Raw genomic sequence first — 17,605 nt, 5'->3', positions numbered from 1 at the left:
TTGGGCATCCAATAGAGGCCAGACCGTCCTTGATGGGGTCAGACAGACCATGGTGGAAGGCTGACACCAGGGCAGTCTCGTTCCATCCACTTACTGCTGCGAGTGTTCGGAACGAGATGGCGTAATCTGCGACGCTTCCTCCTTGCCGGATGGACATGAGCTTTCGGGCTGCGTCGGTACTGATGTCTGCCTGATCGAAGACCCGAAGCATCTCTTCAGAAAACAGCTGGAAATCAAAGCACTCAGGTCCCTGTCTTTGCCAGATAGCAGTAGCCCAGGCTCGCGCCTTACCAGCTAATAAGGTGATCACAAAGGCAATCTTGCGGCGATCCGTAGTGTAGGTGGTAGGCTGAAGCTCAAAGGTGAGTTGACACTGGGTAAGGAACTCTCGGCACTCACTGTGCTTGCCGTCATACCTCTGTGGTGCAGGAAGGCTGGGTTCGCGAGGTGAAGAAGGCAGCATTGCAGGAGGCACTGGAGCAGGAGTGGGAGCTGGATCAGGAGCAGGAACTGGATCAGGAGCAGGAGATGCAGGCAGAGATGTCAGCTGTGCCAGGGTTTTCCCAATTTGCTGAAGCAGTTCCTCGTGGCGAGCGAGGGCCTCACGTTGGCTGGTGAGCGTACGTCCATGAGCGTCCATGGTCGCTCCGAAGCGTGTCAAAGCTGCCATAATTCCCTGAAGGTTGGCCGGGTAGACAGTTGAAGCAGCCTCTGCTGAGTCGGTCATGACGGAGTCTTTCTGTTAGGGTTTTGCTGGGATTCGAACCTGGTTCGTTGGTGTGATAATCCAGCAAACCCCCACTAGGCCACCAGGGGGATGACTCAAATGCAGAGGCGTGAGGCGGAAGTAGAAAAAGAATCAAAAGGTTTATTTAAACTATATACACTATATACAGGGCAAAACAAAAGACAAAAAAAAACCAAAGAGTAAAATCCAAAAGAAAAGCAAAGTGCAAAAATACAAAAGCTAAGAAGATCAAAAAACACAGTACAAAGGAAACTGGAGATAAACATAACAGCACAAAGACTCCGTGACAAGAGGACTGAACTCAGGGGGTATAAATAGACAAACTAATTAAGGACACAGGTGAAGATAATTAGGCAATTAACACAAACACAAAACACAGGAACAGTGGCGGCCTCTAGAGGCCAAAATAAACACGACATGAAAAGGAAATAACAGCGGCCTCTAGAGGCCAAAACAGTCCTAGTCCTAACATAGACAGAGATAACCGGAGGTTTGCGTTTTAGAATGTCACAATCTGCGGCAAAAAAAAATAACAACAAATCTGCCCTGACGTCAAACGTGCGACCTTTGTTTACTGCAGAAGCCAGATTAAGCATAGACTTAAGCTAGCCGCATACTACGGCGATCCACGCGGTACCGAACCGACCCATTTCAGAGCCGACTCCCGACAGGGCACGCACATATCCCCCGACTGCTGACGAGTGCAGTCGCGATTGAAGCGACACGTGACAACTTAATAGCTTTGTGATTAGGGATATAGTTACTGGTAAATCCAACACTTGAAGATGCTACAGGCTGAATTACAAATGACACAACATGGAATATGTAGCGCACTATCTAGGCTGCATGAGCTATTATTTCCAACCTTAAATAGTGCACTTATATAGGGGAGTTAAAGCGATTTGGAATTCAGCCACACAACTTGAGCAGAGTGGCTTTCCAGCCCACTGTGTCTATGGATAAAGCTTCAGTCTATGGAATTACAGTATATACCTGCATTAGGTGCTACCAACACGTATTTCTTGCGCTAGAAATTGTGTTTAATGATGTCACGTGTTATATGCGAAAGATATGATTGGCTATTGCTAGCGACTCTCGCCAATCAGTCTGGCTCCCGATTAGTTTTTTGAATCGGCTGTGAGATGAGTCGGTACCATCGAAAACTAGTCTTTACGCCTGACTCGCGACTTCAGTTGGCTCGGTACGCTGAAAATCGGCGTAGTGTGCGGCTAGCTAAAGAGTAATGGATCGGAGTAGTGCCTTGAAAGCGTTAATTATTGTGCAGGTGCTATTTACATGTTTAATTTTAGAAGCCCAACTACTGCTCCAAGAGCACAGGCGATGTGATTAAGGGGTAGGATTTGGGGAAATAATGCCATCTACAGGTTTGGAATGCTTATGAATGTGATTGAAAACGCAGATGTTCGGTTATGTGTGGAAGGGATTTTTTTCGAAGACGAGGTGGTGTGGATAAAACATTTTTATAAACGGAGGGGGGGAAAATGTTCGGTTTTAAAAATACCCGGCTACGTGTGTACATGGCATCAGATACAGTGCCTTGCAAAAGTATTCATATCCCTTGAACTTTTTCACATTTTTCCACCTTACAACCACGAACTTAAAAGTTTTTTATTGAGATTTTATGTGATAGACCAACACAGAGTAGCACATAATTGTCAAGTGAAACGAAAATGATAAATGGTCTTCAAAATTTTAAACAAATAAAAATCTGAAAAATGTGATGTGCATTAGTATTCAGCCCCCCTGCATCAATACTTTGTAGAGCCACCTTTTGCTGCAATTACAGCTGCAAGTCTTTTGTGGTATGTCTCTACCAGCTTTGCACATCTAGACACTGAAATTTTTGCCCATTCTTCTTTGCAAAATAGCTCAGCCAGATTGCGTGGAGAGCGTCTGTGAACAGCAATTTTCAAGTCTTGCCACAGATGCTCAATGGGATTTAGGTCTGGACTTTGACTGGGCCATTCGAAAACATGAATATTCTTTGATCTAAACCATTCCATTGTAGCTCTGGCTGTATGTTTAGGGTCATTGTCTTGCTGGAAGGTGAATCTCCTTCCCAGTCTCAAGTCTTTTGCAGCCTCCAATAGGTTTTCTTCCAGGACTGCCCTGTATTTAGCTCCATCCATCTTCCCATCAACTCTGACCAGCTTCCCTGTCCCTGCTGAAGAAAAGCATCCCCATAGCATGATGCTGCCACCACCATGTTTCACAGTGGGGATGGTGTGTGCAGGGTGATGAGCAGTGTTAGTTTTCCGCCACACATAGCACTTTGCATTTAGGCCAAAATGTTCAACTTTGGTCTCATCTGACCAAAGCACCTTCTTCCACATGTTTGCTGTGTCCCCTACATGGCTTCTTATGCCTGTCTTTCAACAATGGCTTTCTTCTTGCCACTCTTCCAAAAAGGCCAGATTTGTGGAGTGTACGACTTATAGTCGTCCTGTGCACAGATTCTCCCACCTGAGCTGTGGATTTCTGCAGCTCCTCCAGAGTGATCATGGGCCTCTTGGCTGCTTCTCTGACCAGTGCTCTCCTTGCTCGCTCTGTCAGTTTAGGTGGATGGCCATGTCTTGGTAGGTTTGCAGTTGTGCCATACTTTTTCCATTTTTGAATGATGGATTGAACAGTGCTTCTTGAGATGTTCAGAGCTTGGGATATTTTTTTATAACCTAACCCTGCTTTAAACTTCTCCAGAACTTTATCCCTGACCTGTCTGGTGAGTTCTTTGGTCTTCATGATGCTGTTTGTTCTTCAGTGTTCTCTAACAAACCACTGAGGCCTTCACAGAACAAGTGTATTTATGCTGAGAGTAAATTACACACAGTAGGACTCTATTAACTAATTAGATGACTTCTGAAGGCAATTGATTGCACTGGATTGTATTTAGAGGTATCAGAGGACAGGGGGCTGAATCAAGGGCGGCTTGTGCATAAGGGCGATTGGGCGACGCACTGCCAAAACGAAAAAAAAAGTATGTTTAAAAAAAAAAAAAACTTTCACCAGCGCTGCTTGAGGCCGTTTTAATCTGTCTCTGGGTATCATTGTCCAATCAGGGTGGTCTTGCTTCTAGAGTACCGCCCCTTTTGGGGCGATTTCAGTCACGCTGAGAATCGCCCAAGAGTTCACTGATAGAGTCCCATGTTAATATATTTTTTTTTCTCCTGACTGACACTTCAATGCAATCTCTATGGGTTCTGGGGGGGCTTGCCCTAACGTGCTTACGTCACTGCGAAGCGCGGCAAAGTTGCGTTCGATCCGCTCAGTTTCTGAAGTGAGATGGATGCGGAAAGCAATTCAGTGCGGTCCTTAAAAGAAGTTCCATTTAGTCAGCGATCAAATCGAGCTAAATTGGCAACAAAACAAGCTGGACCCCCTCGACCAGATCTAAACATAAAACAAATTTCGACAAGGGGGGGAAATCATATACTCGAGGTTTTACTTCAACATGGTCTCAGCGCAAATCCTGGCGAGCTGGCTGCGAGGACGCCTCAGCGGTTTTCTGCTCCCCCTGCTTACTTTTCCACCCTGGAGGTGGCTCCATGGACAACACTGCTTGGACGGTCACTGGAGTTTCGGACATGCATCATTTGTCGGAGAAAATTAAAAAACATGAGTCATCAAAGATTCACATGGGCAGCTGCCTGAAATTTTCGGCTTTTGGGAGAGTGAACATCGCTACACAGCTGGATGAGGGCTACAGGCTAGCAGTTCGCCGCCACAACGATGAGGTGAGCAAGAACAGGCACATATTAAACCGGCTCACCCAATGCGTGAAATTTTGTGGAGTGTTCGAGTTAGCTCTACGAGGCAAAGACAAAACTGAGGGCTCCAGTCACCGTGGTGTTTTTCTGGGTTTGGTTGACTTCGTGACTCTCTCTCTCTCACTCACACTCACACACACACACACACACACACAGTCACAGAATCCGTTCACTTTTGATGTTTTCAATGTGCATTTTTATATTTGCCACACTTTGCTCTGAGAGTTAGTACTTTGGTAATATCCTTGGTAAATACCAGTAATTGCAAGCTCTAAAGATCCACTCATCTATTTATTCAACTGCTATTGTTATGTTAGCCAACTATTTACAATGTTTTGTTACAGTAAGTGCACTTTCCTGTTGTCCTTAAGTTGCACAGTCTGTAAAATTCTTGCTGGTCATGGAGTTTGAAGTACAAAATCTATTTACAGAACATTCTGTAGAACAGTACTTTCAAGATTGGCAAATAAATATGTATTATTTTTTTTAAATATGGTTTCCTTTCTTATTTAGTTGTTGGACATATCTTTTATAAAGATATCATTCTTGGCTATTTCACATCATACAATATTGAAATAATGTGAATAGTGAATAGGGCATAATTGGAATTGGTCACTGTGGAGCCAAACTATTCTTCGATTGTGAATGGTGTTTGCAACTTTACACCACAGCCTATAGTTTAGGTAGCTACAGGGAAAAGATTTCTGTAATGTGCTGCCATGTAGTGGACAGAAGTGGCATGGAACTGTGATATGCAGAGAGAAAACAGAGTCAATAATGTCTGGCTACCTATAATGTACCTGTTGAATGAGTCACCATGTGACATTATTGGATAAATTGCCCCTCCTGAGAAAATTTTCAGGACCCGCCACTGCTTGCTACGTAGGTCAATTTACTTCAGTCCTGTGGACATTTATGGTCCGTGTAGACATAACGGGGGAAAATTGCCCCCCCTGAAAAAAAATTCAGGAGCCGCCACTGGGCTGAATACTAATGCACACCACATTTTTCAGATTTTTATTTGTTTAAAATTTTCAAGACCATTTATCATTTTCGTTTCACTTCACAATTATGTGTGCTACTCTGTGTTGGTCTATCACATAAAATGTCAATAAAAAACATTTAAGTTTGTGGTTGTAAGGTGGAAAAATGTGAAAAAGTTCAAGGGGTATGAATACTTTTGCAAGGCACTGTAAATAGCTTCAATCATTAATAAACCTCAAAAGCATTTAGAAAATAGCATATTTACCTGGAATACTGCCTATAATATTTCTAAACATTCACATCCCATGCTTTAGACATCCTTTTCCATGAGACATCGATTACATGTTATGAAAAATATACTTTTTTAGTCCCACAATATTCAATCAACCCTTTCACCTGAATGCTTTCAATCCTATGAAGAACCATAAGTCACATGTTCCACAAGAATTTGCATGATATGAATTTCCTGATGATCGAGTTCTCTCATTTTTTTTCCTTTATGTTCATTGATGTGATATTGACTGATGAGGTCACTTCCCTGAGATGGGTTAATGCATTTTTGAATGGTTAAATGCACATTTCCTTATATTCTGTCTTTCTAATATTTCCTCATTTTAAGATTATGGCTGTCAGTATACTGTGCATATGATGACCCATTTTTGTTTACACCAGTGGCTTAGAGAAATTTCTCAATGAAGAAAGCCTTCATAAAATCCAATAAACCCTGCCGCCCATTTATCATAAAACAATAACACTTTTTGGAAGCTAAATCGAGATTCGGGCAGAGACTCAGACAGAAATTTAGAAAGAGACCTACACTTCCACTGTATCATCAGGGCTGACAAAAGGCATCAAAATATATATCAGCACTTCAGATCAAAATATCAAATATTTTCATCTGCATGTCTCATTTGGAATGGGAAAAAAGACATGAGTTCCATAGAGATGAATACATTTAAAAGATCTTGAAATGTGCAGTGTCAATATTTCATACAAATCACTCTTTGGAATGACGAGATGAATGGAGTTAAGCATCTAGGGTCCTTTAGTAGCTGAAATCAGCTTCCAATTTGCTTATTAGAGCATTTGTTCTAATTCCTTGCATAGCCTGAGTTGCCAGGCAACGATCTCTTTTTATAGACGTGATAGGCTGTCACTGTGTGAACAACATGCTGTTTTACATGTTTGGTGGACACAGAGATAGTCACAAATTATCAGTTTGTTCACAGAAACCCCTCTTTCGCCCCTTTCCTCATAACACTACAGCCTTTTTTGATGGCATCTGTCCTGTCATATAATCTCAACAAGAAATTCTGCATTGTTGTACCGCAAAATTAGCTTAAACTGTACTTACTGTACGTTATAGCTGGTTTTATAATACACAAAGCATCTTTGATATTGAACGTAAGGACATACCTCCTTGACAGGTTGATGGACAAGGGCTCCAGTCACTGTAAGGAGTAACAATGCAGTCTCTTTTGCATGGCAGTAGACATGGTCTCACTGTCTCTGGACGCAGACTCTCGGGACACCTAGACACAAAGAAACACACACAGAATGCTGATGATGTTCATGTCAGCAGGCAGCTGAATTGCTTTTATGAACTCTATGACAAAGATGACACAAATTGAACAGAGATTACTGTATGTTTTATTTACTCAGAGATCTACAGTTATAGTTTTGATCAAATTATTGACCTGCAGTATGTTAAAAATGGGCAAGAGTTCTGACACATAGACTTGGATAGATATACAGTGTATTGCAAAAGTATTTATCCTCCTTGGTGTTTGTCAGAGATGCAACAAAGGCACCAGAGATAACACTAAAGGAGCTGCAAAGATCCACAGCGGAGATGGGAGTATCTGTCCATAGGACCACTTTAAGCCGTACACCCCACAGAGTGGGGCTTTATGGAAGAGTGGGCAGATAAAAGCCATTGCTTAAAGAAAAAAAATAAGAAAACATGTTTGGAATTTGCCCAACAGCATGCTTCAGACTCCCCAAACACATGGAAGAAGATTCTCAGGTCAGATGAAACTAAAATTGATCTTTTTGGCCATTGTGGGAAATGCCATGTGTGGTGCAAACCCAACATCCTGAGAACACCATTCCTACAGTGAAGCATGGTGGTGGCAGCATCATGCTGTGGGGATGTTTTCCATCTGCAGGGACAGGAAGGCTGGCCAGGATTGATGGAAAGATGGATGGCACTAAATACAGGGCAATTCTGGAGGAAAACCTGTTTGAGTCGGCCAGAGGTTTGAGACTGGGACAAAGGTTCACGTTCCAGCAGGACAATGACCCTAAACATACTGCTAAAGCTACACTGGAATGGTTTAAAGGGAAACATTTAAATGTCTTGCAATGGCCTAATCAAAGCCCAGACCTCAATCCAATTGAGAATCTGTGGCATAACTTGAAGATTGCTGTACACCAACGCAACCCATCTAACTTGAAGGAGTTGGAGCAGTTTTGCCTTGAGGAATGGGCAAAAATCCCAGTGGCTAGATGTGCTAAGCTAATAGAGCCATACCCCAAAAGACTTGCAGCCGTAATTGCAGCAAAAGGTGGCTCTACAAAGTATTGACTTTGGGTGTGAATACCTATGCACACTCCAGATTTCTGGTTTTTTTTCATCTTAATTATTGTTTGTCTCATAAATAAATAAATAAATAAATAAATAAATAAATAACCTTTAAAGTGGTAGGCATGTTGTGTAAATCAAATGGTGCTAACCCCCCAAAAATCCATTTTAATTCCAGCTTGTAATGCGACAAAACAGGACAAACACCATGGGGGATGAATATTTTTGCAAGACACTGTATATTTGTATCAAAATGCTGTGCAAACCACAGACATTTTTTTTTGTGACATCATATGAACTCACTCTGTGCTGTATAAATAGAAATTCTCTGTTAGCACAAAAGATTAATCAAAGGCAGCAGTTTTTGTTTGGGAACTGTTCAAAATCAAGCAATAGTGAGGTGTCTGTTCTCTTATATCCAGCAAAAACCATGACTATTGTTACTGATGATCAATACAGTTGACATACAAGTAAAGCATTCTGCAAAATAGCACTTGATCCAGCACATGGTACTTTTTGCCTGTTAGCATTGAAGTAGCCACCAAAGACATGAAGTATGAAGCTTAGGCAGAGGGGAAAGTGAAAAACTCTATCTACTCTTGAGAGTTGCAGCAAATGGTTGGACAGGTAATTCGTTACCTCTGCCAGCTTTGTTGAAGGAGATTATATTTTCACCTCCGTTTTGTTTGTTTGTTCCCAAAGTAACTCAAAGTAGTGAACAGATTTTGATGAAATTTTGAGACAAAGTGAGCCATGGGCCAAGGAACCATTGATTAGATTTTGATCCAAATCCAGATATGTATGTGGATCCAGGATTTTTTTTTACTTGTTTCCAACATAACTCAAAAAGTAGCACACTAATTTTGATGAAATTTGGTGTACAGATTTAGGATTATCCTAGGCTCAAATGATTTAATTTTGATGTTGATAATATGTGGCTTGGTGGAGGTATGCCCTCTACTGAGTGCCCTTCTAGTTAATTTATGCATTTACCTGCAATACCCATATAATAGTACTCAGGAATAAGCATATATTTATTTGTATCAGTGCTTTTGAAACTTTCTGATTTGGAAGCCTTGTGTGAACTATTCAGACCTACAGTACTTTATGAATAGAAATTGAAATTCTCTGTTCGTACCAAATATTTATCAGAGGCAGCAGCTTCTATTTGGGAACAGTTCAAAATGACTGACTGAATGAGCGTACACACAGGAAGCTGATGGATGAAATAATCATTGGCGATGTGAAGTGGTTGGGTACAGAGTTAAACTAATCTCATCTTTGAGATGATGCATTTGAAATGAAAACCAACAGGAGCGAAGAATACTGCTAACTGATAGACGATGCCAACAATGAGTTCTAAATAAATATACAAGAGGGATACCAGGCAACCAGAGCCTGGAATGTCCACTAACAACCAACTGTCAGCTAAAAAGTGATGGGCAATGAGCAAATCACTTTATATATGGATGGCCCTTGACTCATCCTGGAGTATATTACGAGATAGCTTTACTATCCAGTATGTTGCAGTTGCTAACTGTTACAGACAAACCATACACTTTGCATACAAGCAAAGCTATCTATAAATTAGCACTTGATCCAGCACAGCATTTCTTTTCCCTTCTAACCTATAAGTACCATCTTTTTTTACTGAAAAAAGCAAAAAATTGTAAGCTTTGGGCAAGAGTGAAAAATGCTGCCATATCACTGTTGAGAGTTGTGGCAAGTGATAGTATATAAAGTTTTAGGAGAAAAAGAACTTTACTCATCACACGTACACTTGTGAAATTCCTCTTTGCATTTAACCCATCTGAAGCAGTGAACACACACACACATGCACAGACATGTGAGCAATGAGCACACACACATACCCAGAGCAGTGGGCAGCCATGCTAACAGCACTCAGGGAGCAGTTGGGGGTTAGGTGCCTCGCTCAAGGACACTTCAACCATGTTAACCTAACCGCATCATCATCATCATCAAATGTTACTCATTGAGGCTTACGCCTCTGAGTCAGAGGAGTCCGTGCGCCTATAGCACTCGCAGCTCCATCTTTTGAACCCCGAACAGTCCATCATCAGTTTCATCAACTGTCCTTTATCCATTCCTGTTTCTTTCTCAACTCTTTTCCAACCGTCTACCAGCCTTCACCTGCCAGGTCTGGCCTCCATCTCCATGAATATGGTTTGCTTTTGAGGTGCCCAGTTTTCCATTCGGGCGCAATGCACAAGCCATTATAGGTGCCATTGTTCCTGAAAGTCCCTCAGGGATCCCCTTCCTGTTAGTTCCAAGATCTTTTTGTTCGAATAGACAAAGGCATAATCCCAATCTCCCACTGCTCTCTCTGCTTCAGTTAATCCTGGGTCAGGGGCATTGCAACGTCTGAAGCCACCACGAACTATTTTTCGCAAGTATCGCATCCACTCTACTTCCAGCTTGTCCATAATTGCTGTATCTAAATCCCATGTTGCCTTGTTATACATGAGCCTAGATCTGATAAAGGCATCCATGTATTTTCCTCTTGTTTTAAGCCTTATACGGTGGTCTGTAAGTATCTTCCTTAGCTCTCCAAACTTCGCAACGGCAGAGCCTATACGATGGTCGACAAATTTCTTAGGCTCAAGAGAGGAGAGTATTACACCAAGGTACTTGAACTCTGTGCTATTTACGATATTTGAGTCTCCAAGTTTTACCAGACTTTTTGCAAATGTATCATCGCGATTTCCGTTAAACACCATCGTTTCTGTTTTCTTTCAACTCAGGGTAAGGCCAAACCTCTTGACTGTATTCTCTGTTATTTCCATTCCTCTCTGCAATGCCTCTTTGGTTTGGAATATGAGCACCATGTCATCAGCATAGAGGATGTTATAACACACTGATGTTCCCGTAGTTGAATGCCTTGATCGCTGGTCCCTGTTGGTCGCCTCAGTTGGGACGTGATAACGGTATTTTGCTCCAAAGTTGTCTTTCAGCTCAGTCTTTAACTCTTGTAGCAAAACCCTACACACTGTGTCAAAGTAGATGTTAAACAGCATAGGCAACTCGATCCCTCCTTGTCTACATCCTGTTTCTACAGGAAAGGACTGTTTAAGACCCTTTATTTTGGCAGTTGTTTGTTGGTAGTTTTCAAGAAGGCCACCAGATGCTGCACTCCAAATCTTATATCCAATACTCTAAAAAGGAAGCGACGTGGGATAGTGTCATATGCTGCAGTTAGATCCACAAACGCACAGTACAGGGGTTTTCCACAACCATTAACGATATTTCTCAAGACAAATACGGCGTCATGCGTCGACGAATTTGACCGAAAACCATACTGTGCATTATCTAGGCCCAAGTTATATGCACCATTTAGCCTGCCCATGACAATCATCGCTAGAAGTCTTGAGAATGTTGCTGTAATGCTAATCCCTCGGTAGTTGGAGGCAAGTGCTCTGGAGCCCTTCTTAAAAAGACAAGTGATTGTACTCACTGTCCATATTGCAGGGACTGATAACGATGTCCAAACCATGGTGATGAGGAGAAGGAGATATGTCACAAACTGTGTTGACCCTGTACCGTATTTAATGGCCTCCATCTTTACACCATCCACGCCTAAGCACTTCTGGTTTTTCAGTCATTCCATGTGTACAATGACCTCTTCCTTTGAGGGAGGCATCTGATTGATGTCTGCAGTCATGTTCAGGCAATCCTTCAAGATGGAGTTTTCTGGTGTGATCAACTCTGGTGGCATTGGGAGGTCTTCTTTACATTTAAAGTGCTCAGAGAAATGATCATGCAACTTTTGCTTGGATATTAAATTTTTTTATGTCTTCTGGTGCATGTTGTACTTTTTCATGAGACGGAACTCCTTCGCAACCTCACGCTGTTCCTGTGCTGTATTGATGTTATCCGCTTTCACCTGATGGAATTGGTTCAACAGCTTGTTTCTCGTTTTCCATATCTCTTGGTCAAGCCGACGCAAATGTTCACCCTCTGTTGTACGACGTAATTCAACTAAGTTCCTTAACTCATCATTTTCCCATCATTTTCCCATTTTCTCTTTTTACTTTCACTCAGCTCAGGGCAAACAGCCTGAGCTGCTTCTTTCAAAGTTTTGCAGATCTTGTTGTTCAGTTTTTCCACATCTGTCAGTGCCACATCAGCTAGCAGCTTATCTAACTTATCTTAGCAACTTAGCTAACTTATCTTCATATACTGCTCTAGTAGTAAGTTCTTTTAAAGAATCAAGACAAAGCCTTGGCTTGCGGGGTCTCCTGCTATTCTCTCTGACCAGCTGTGGGATACTGGGAACGTACATAGCCATTTCAATCAGAAAGTGATCTGTTTCGAAAAACTTTGATGAGCCTATTCTCACTCTGCATTTGGTTACATATTTGCCACAGAAAGTACTAGTAATGATGTAGTCTAATCGTTTCTCAAAGCCTGTTGCCGACCGCCATGTTGCTAAGAGCTTCTCTTTTGAGAGCCTGATGGTGTTTTCCAGTCTCAGATTATGGTCATCAGCAAATTCCAAAAGGCACCTTCCGTTGTTGTTAGTACTAACATGAGTTTCCAGACTGGGCCCAGCGCATCGATAGAGACCATTTACATCACTTCCTATTGTTGCATTGAAATCACCACCAAGTATCTTTTTATGTGTTGATGGAACAGACTTGTAGGTGTTACATAGGTCTTTATAAAACTTATCTTTTTGGCTTTCACTGCCTCCGTCATTAGTTGGGCCATAGCAGCATATCAATGCCAGTCTCATACCATAGATCTCAACTAGGACTTTCAGTATCCTGGAACTAACATATGATATATCATGCAGCCTTACTCGGCGTGACAAGATAATCCCAACACCTTCTGCCTTCTTCCTGGATTGACCAGACCAAACTAAACGAACACCGTCTTCTTCTTCAATTACACCCTTGTCAGTTCTTCTAAATTCTTGAAAGAAACACATGTCATGACACAATGCACGAAACACCTCAAAGGTGGTACCAAGTTTGATATCATCGGATAATGTTCTCACATTTATCGTAGCAAAGGTCACTTCATTTGGTTTCTTCTTAGGCACCTTACAAATCATCTTCCAGGTTTTAACCTTGTCGTATTCTTCCAATGTCTCTGCTGCTTCTCTCCTTCAATTATCTCTATAACCAATCTGTTCGGCATGTCTTTGAACTGTGGGGGAAACCGGAGCACTCAGAGAGAACCCATGCAGAAACGGGGAGAACAGAAAGGCCCCTTGGCTCGAACTCAGAACCTTCTTGCTGTGAGGTGACAGTGTGAACCACTACACCACCATGCCGCCCACAAAGTTTTGTTTTGTGTTTTATTCTCAAAGTATTTGCATCTAACTGATAAAAATGCTTGATTTGGTGACATTATCAGCTGCTCTGTGACTAGAAATGTTCTGTTAGCACTAAATATTTGTGTTTGGGAACAGTTCAGAAATAGCAAAAGAGCTTCAACAAGCCTGACTGACAGCAAATATGTGTTTTAATGAGTTCACATCATTGGTAATGCCCTATATTATTGCTCATACTGTATGTATATATTTCACTCACTAGTGAGCTGAATGCTAGCATACAGGCACAGCTGCGCTAATCTTATAGCTATACAATCATCATCACTGCTGAACCTGATCCAGGCTTGAGGCAAACCCTGTTTGGCCAGTATTGCAGCAGTAGGGTGACCAGTTCTTTTCTGCACACTCGCACCTATGGGCAATTTAGAGTAGCCAGTTAACCTAACAGTTAACCACACAGAAAGGCCCCCATTGGCCATTGGGTTCAAACCTAGAACCTTCTTGCTGTGAGGTGACAGTGCTAACCACTACATCACCGGGCCACCCATTTAATAGGGTGTCTTAACAAGGTATCTTTGCCGGTAGTACTGCCTCACACTAGATGTGTGTGTGTGTGTATATATATTTAGTGCAAATCATGAAGATTATTTAGTGCAGACCACCACTGTGGACTCTGAAGGATGCCTATCATTAGGTATTGTGTGTAGCAGGTAAATCCCAGGACAAAAATAACATGAAAAAGAAAGTGGAGCTCATTTCCATAGTCAGCATGAGAGGAGTGTGGCAACTCCCTGTTTCACAGCTGGTGACACAGATCATCCTGCTGTTAAGCTGAATAAATAAATAGTGTTTTGTTGTTGTTTTTTTTCCTTACAGCAGACAGCTCAAGGCTGGTGATCAGATCCAGGTGCTTAAAATGGAGCATTAGACGGGTGATTTTCTGAATTCGGCGCACATTGGGTTCTCCAGTTACTGAAAAATATACAGTACCACAAAAATCTGTTTCTGAACATTGCATCTGATAATGGACTATTTGAACCTCTGAGAAAATATGTTTTCCCACCTTAGGCATGAACTGCCAAACATTATTAGGAATTTCTTTGTCAATTAGGTTGTTTTAAATTCAACCCCATAACAGGACAATTTGATTGCTCTATGAATGTAATTTTAAAACATATTAAAACCATTTCTTCCAAAGCCTTGGTAATCACGTGTCCCTTGTTAAAAATAACTTATTATAAGTATATTTTATTTGATTTTAAATAATAATAATTTGACTGTCAAGTAGGATATGGCAACTTAATGTACAAGAGGTCTTAATAAATCATGAAAATATACTTTAAGATAAACTTCAGATTAGGTTTTCATATATTTTGTTTTTGTCCTCTAAACTTTGCATACAGTTCAACAAACATTTATCTTATATTTGTTATTATTATCAAAAAATGTGTGATAATATATCAAGTTACAGGGTTGAACACACTGCAACAGGGTTGAATGAATGACACAACATTTAATCATATTGAAATTGACTTTAATTAATTGAAACAAACAAGGGGAAAGAAACATATCATTAGGCATGTAATATTTAACTCTTAAAAATATCATCACATTTATATTGAACGGATCTGTCCTACGAGAAGAAAAAATTAAGACCTTGAATGACTGAAAGCTGTATACCAGTGACAGTTGATGTCACAACACAGGCACACTCTTAACTATGAACTTTAAACTTGAAATCATTTCATATGTTCTTCACAGATGTTAATAGAATGAATCTGTCATCTGCAGTATCAGCAGATACTGCTGTTTATTTATGCTATTTATGGTTCTTCATCCTTTAAACAGTCTGTCCCAGATCTCTTTCTGAATTTACATGTGACGTGAATCACGTCCTGTCACAGGCTGAGGAGGTGGGATGAGCTCAAGCACATCATCAAATGGATACTAGAGTACATCCTCTTGTAGAGGCCAAAAGAACCTGTTTTTAGTTATTCCGGCATGGAGCATGCATTTGACTTGAACATCGGTTTCGTCTGTGGCAAGGATTATTCCTGGATACAATAAGTGAGCACACACCACTCCCCTATTACCTCTGGGTAATCCCAATTGATTTGTTTGTGCATTTGTGACACAGTAGCTGGGACCTTCCTGACAAAGCTGAAATGCTTTGTATTCCAACATTCACATTCAAGCTTTCCATAGGTGGAGCACATGCAGCTGACATCTCGCGATGTTATCTCCCCTCGAGCAAGAGTGATGACTTGATGAATGCGCATGGTTCCTGGGACTGGTGGAATGGTGGACGGCATCCTATGCAGTGCCTGCTCAATTGCTTCATCTCATCTCATTATCTGTAGCCGCTTTATCCTGTTCTACAGGGTCGCAGGCAAGCTGGAGCCTATCCCAGCTGACTACGGGTGAAAGGCGGGGTACACCCTGGACAAGTCGCCAGGTCATCACAGGGCTGATACATAGACACGGACAACCATTCACACCTACGGTCAATTTAGAGTCACCAGTTAACCTAACCTGCATGTCTTTGGACTGTGGGGGAAACCGGAGCACCCGGAGGAAACCCACGCGGACACGGGGAGAACATGCAAACTCCGCACAGAAAGGCCCTCGCTGGCCACAAGGCTCGAACCCGGACCTTCTTGCTGTGAGGTGACAGCGCTAACCACTACACCACCGTGCCGCCTCAATTGCTTCATCTTCGATAAAATACAATTTGATCGAAGTGTCTGTCTCAGAGAGGGCCTTGAAGAGCTCATAAGCATTGTTGATGTTCTCCCTTTTAGTCCTCTCTTGTCAAGCTCTGTACTGAAGAGAAAAAAGTTTCCTTTCTGCCTGTACTGTGTACAGGGCCCATCACTAAAAAAGTGCACAACAGACACCTCTGGGTGTGTGGTCTGCACATAGTCCAGTGCAGGTTTCAAATGTTCCCATATGGCAGCTGGAATCTTGTGCTTGGATGGTGAGATGGAGGTAAAGCAGATTGGCTCTTGGGTTCCACCAGCATAGATGACCCCGGTGTGAAGTGTAGCCTGTTGGTGGCATGATCCAAAGTGTACTGACTGTATTTCAGTGCTGTACTTACAAGAAAAGTTCTCAGAGAAGTCAATGTGGATAAGGCATTCATCATTGGCCATGCAGCTGCGCAGTCCACGGTAGTAGGCATACTGTTGCCTGATGTTGAAGAGATGCCTCTTACACTTAATGAGGTGTGTGTGGAACCTCTCTGCAAGCTCCTCTTGACTGCTCTCAATGTATTTTTTTACTGTTATTTTTGCTACCGAGCTTTCTTCATCATTTGACTTTGCTTTGTCTTCTGTGGTCGACTGCATATAGGTCACCTTCTGTGTACCATTATTTGAGCTTGAGAGGGGAACTGTTTTGTTCTTGCAATCTTCACATTCTCCATACATGCAGGCCTTGCTGCCAGTGTCACAGCAGACAAGTTCTGTGAGCCTCTCTAAATGTGAAGTTACAATAAGCTTAAGCTGACAAAGCTTGTCAGCCAGAAAGCCCAGGTTTTCATGTAACCTGCACTGGCATGTGTTGCGGTCTGAAAGGGAGGGGTGGACAACCCAACAGTCCAACTTTCAACCCCGTAACAATGATTCAACCCCATAACAGTGTTTTCTGTTATGGGGTTGAATGTTACGGGGTTGAAGATTTTAGCTAAAAATAGCCATAAATACACATTAGCTAGGTTATGGAGCACTATATGGCATGAGGAAAACAAGAAATTAATATATTTTTCCAAGACAATTGTATGATTTTTCCCAAACAATAATAAATATCGTTTATGTATGTAACAGTGTTGAAAGGGTGAGGTTGACGATGTCAACTTGATGATAAAAACAATGAAATATAGACCAGAAAGTATGTTAACTACTACCTCTCTTTACAGTGTGAGCGGGAAAAGACTTGAGTGATGTCACTTCCTGGGTGCTGAGGAAGTTGGACTGAACCATTATTTTTATAAAGGGAGGGATTGGTATGCTGTTAAGGGGTTGAACAAAACTGGGGGACATGATTAAATTGTGCTAATTTATGAATAATTCATATATTTTTCTCATATTTCTTTTATTTAGGTAAAAGTAGACAGACAAATGATTACATGAGCAGAAAAATCTTGCAGTTACTGGCTATTTTTATTTGTTTTATATTCAAAGAAAAAGTCATTTTGGGCAGTGGGGACA

At 41.7% G+C, this 17,605-nt stretch overlaps 1 protein-coding gene across 1 annotated transcript in view; it reads right to left on the bottom strand.

Annotated features, from left to right (window-relative positions):
* The window catches only part of thsd7aa (thrombospondin, type I, domain containing 7Aa), a 292,211-nt gene that overhangs the window by 80,094 nt on the left and 194,512 nt on the right, over window positions 1-17,605 (bottom strand). The window contains exon 9 of the mRNA XM_060904722.1: window positions 6,934-7,049. Within this exon, the coding sequence (XP_060760705.1) occupies window positions 6,934-7,049 (116 nt within the window). The remainder of the gene's footprint in view (window positions 1-6,933; window positions 7,050-17,605) is intronic.

Source organism: Neoarius graeffei, chromosome 22 (genome assembly GCF_027579695.1).
Source record: "Neoarius graeffei isolate fNeoGra1 chromosome 22, fNeoGra1.pri, whole genome shotgun sequence".
In the NCBI taxonomy this organism is placed as follows: Eukaryota; Metazoa; Chordata; class Actinopteri; order Siluriformes; family Ariidae; genus Neoarius; species Neoarius graeffei.
The sequence above is the reverse complement of the archived record's forward strand: the minus strand, read 5'-3'. Positions and strand labels throughout refer to the sequence as shown.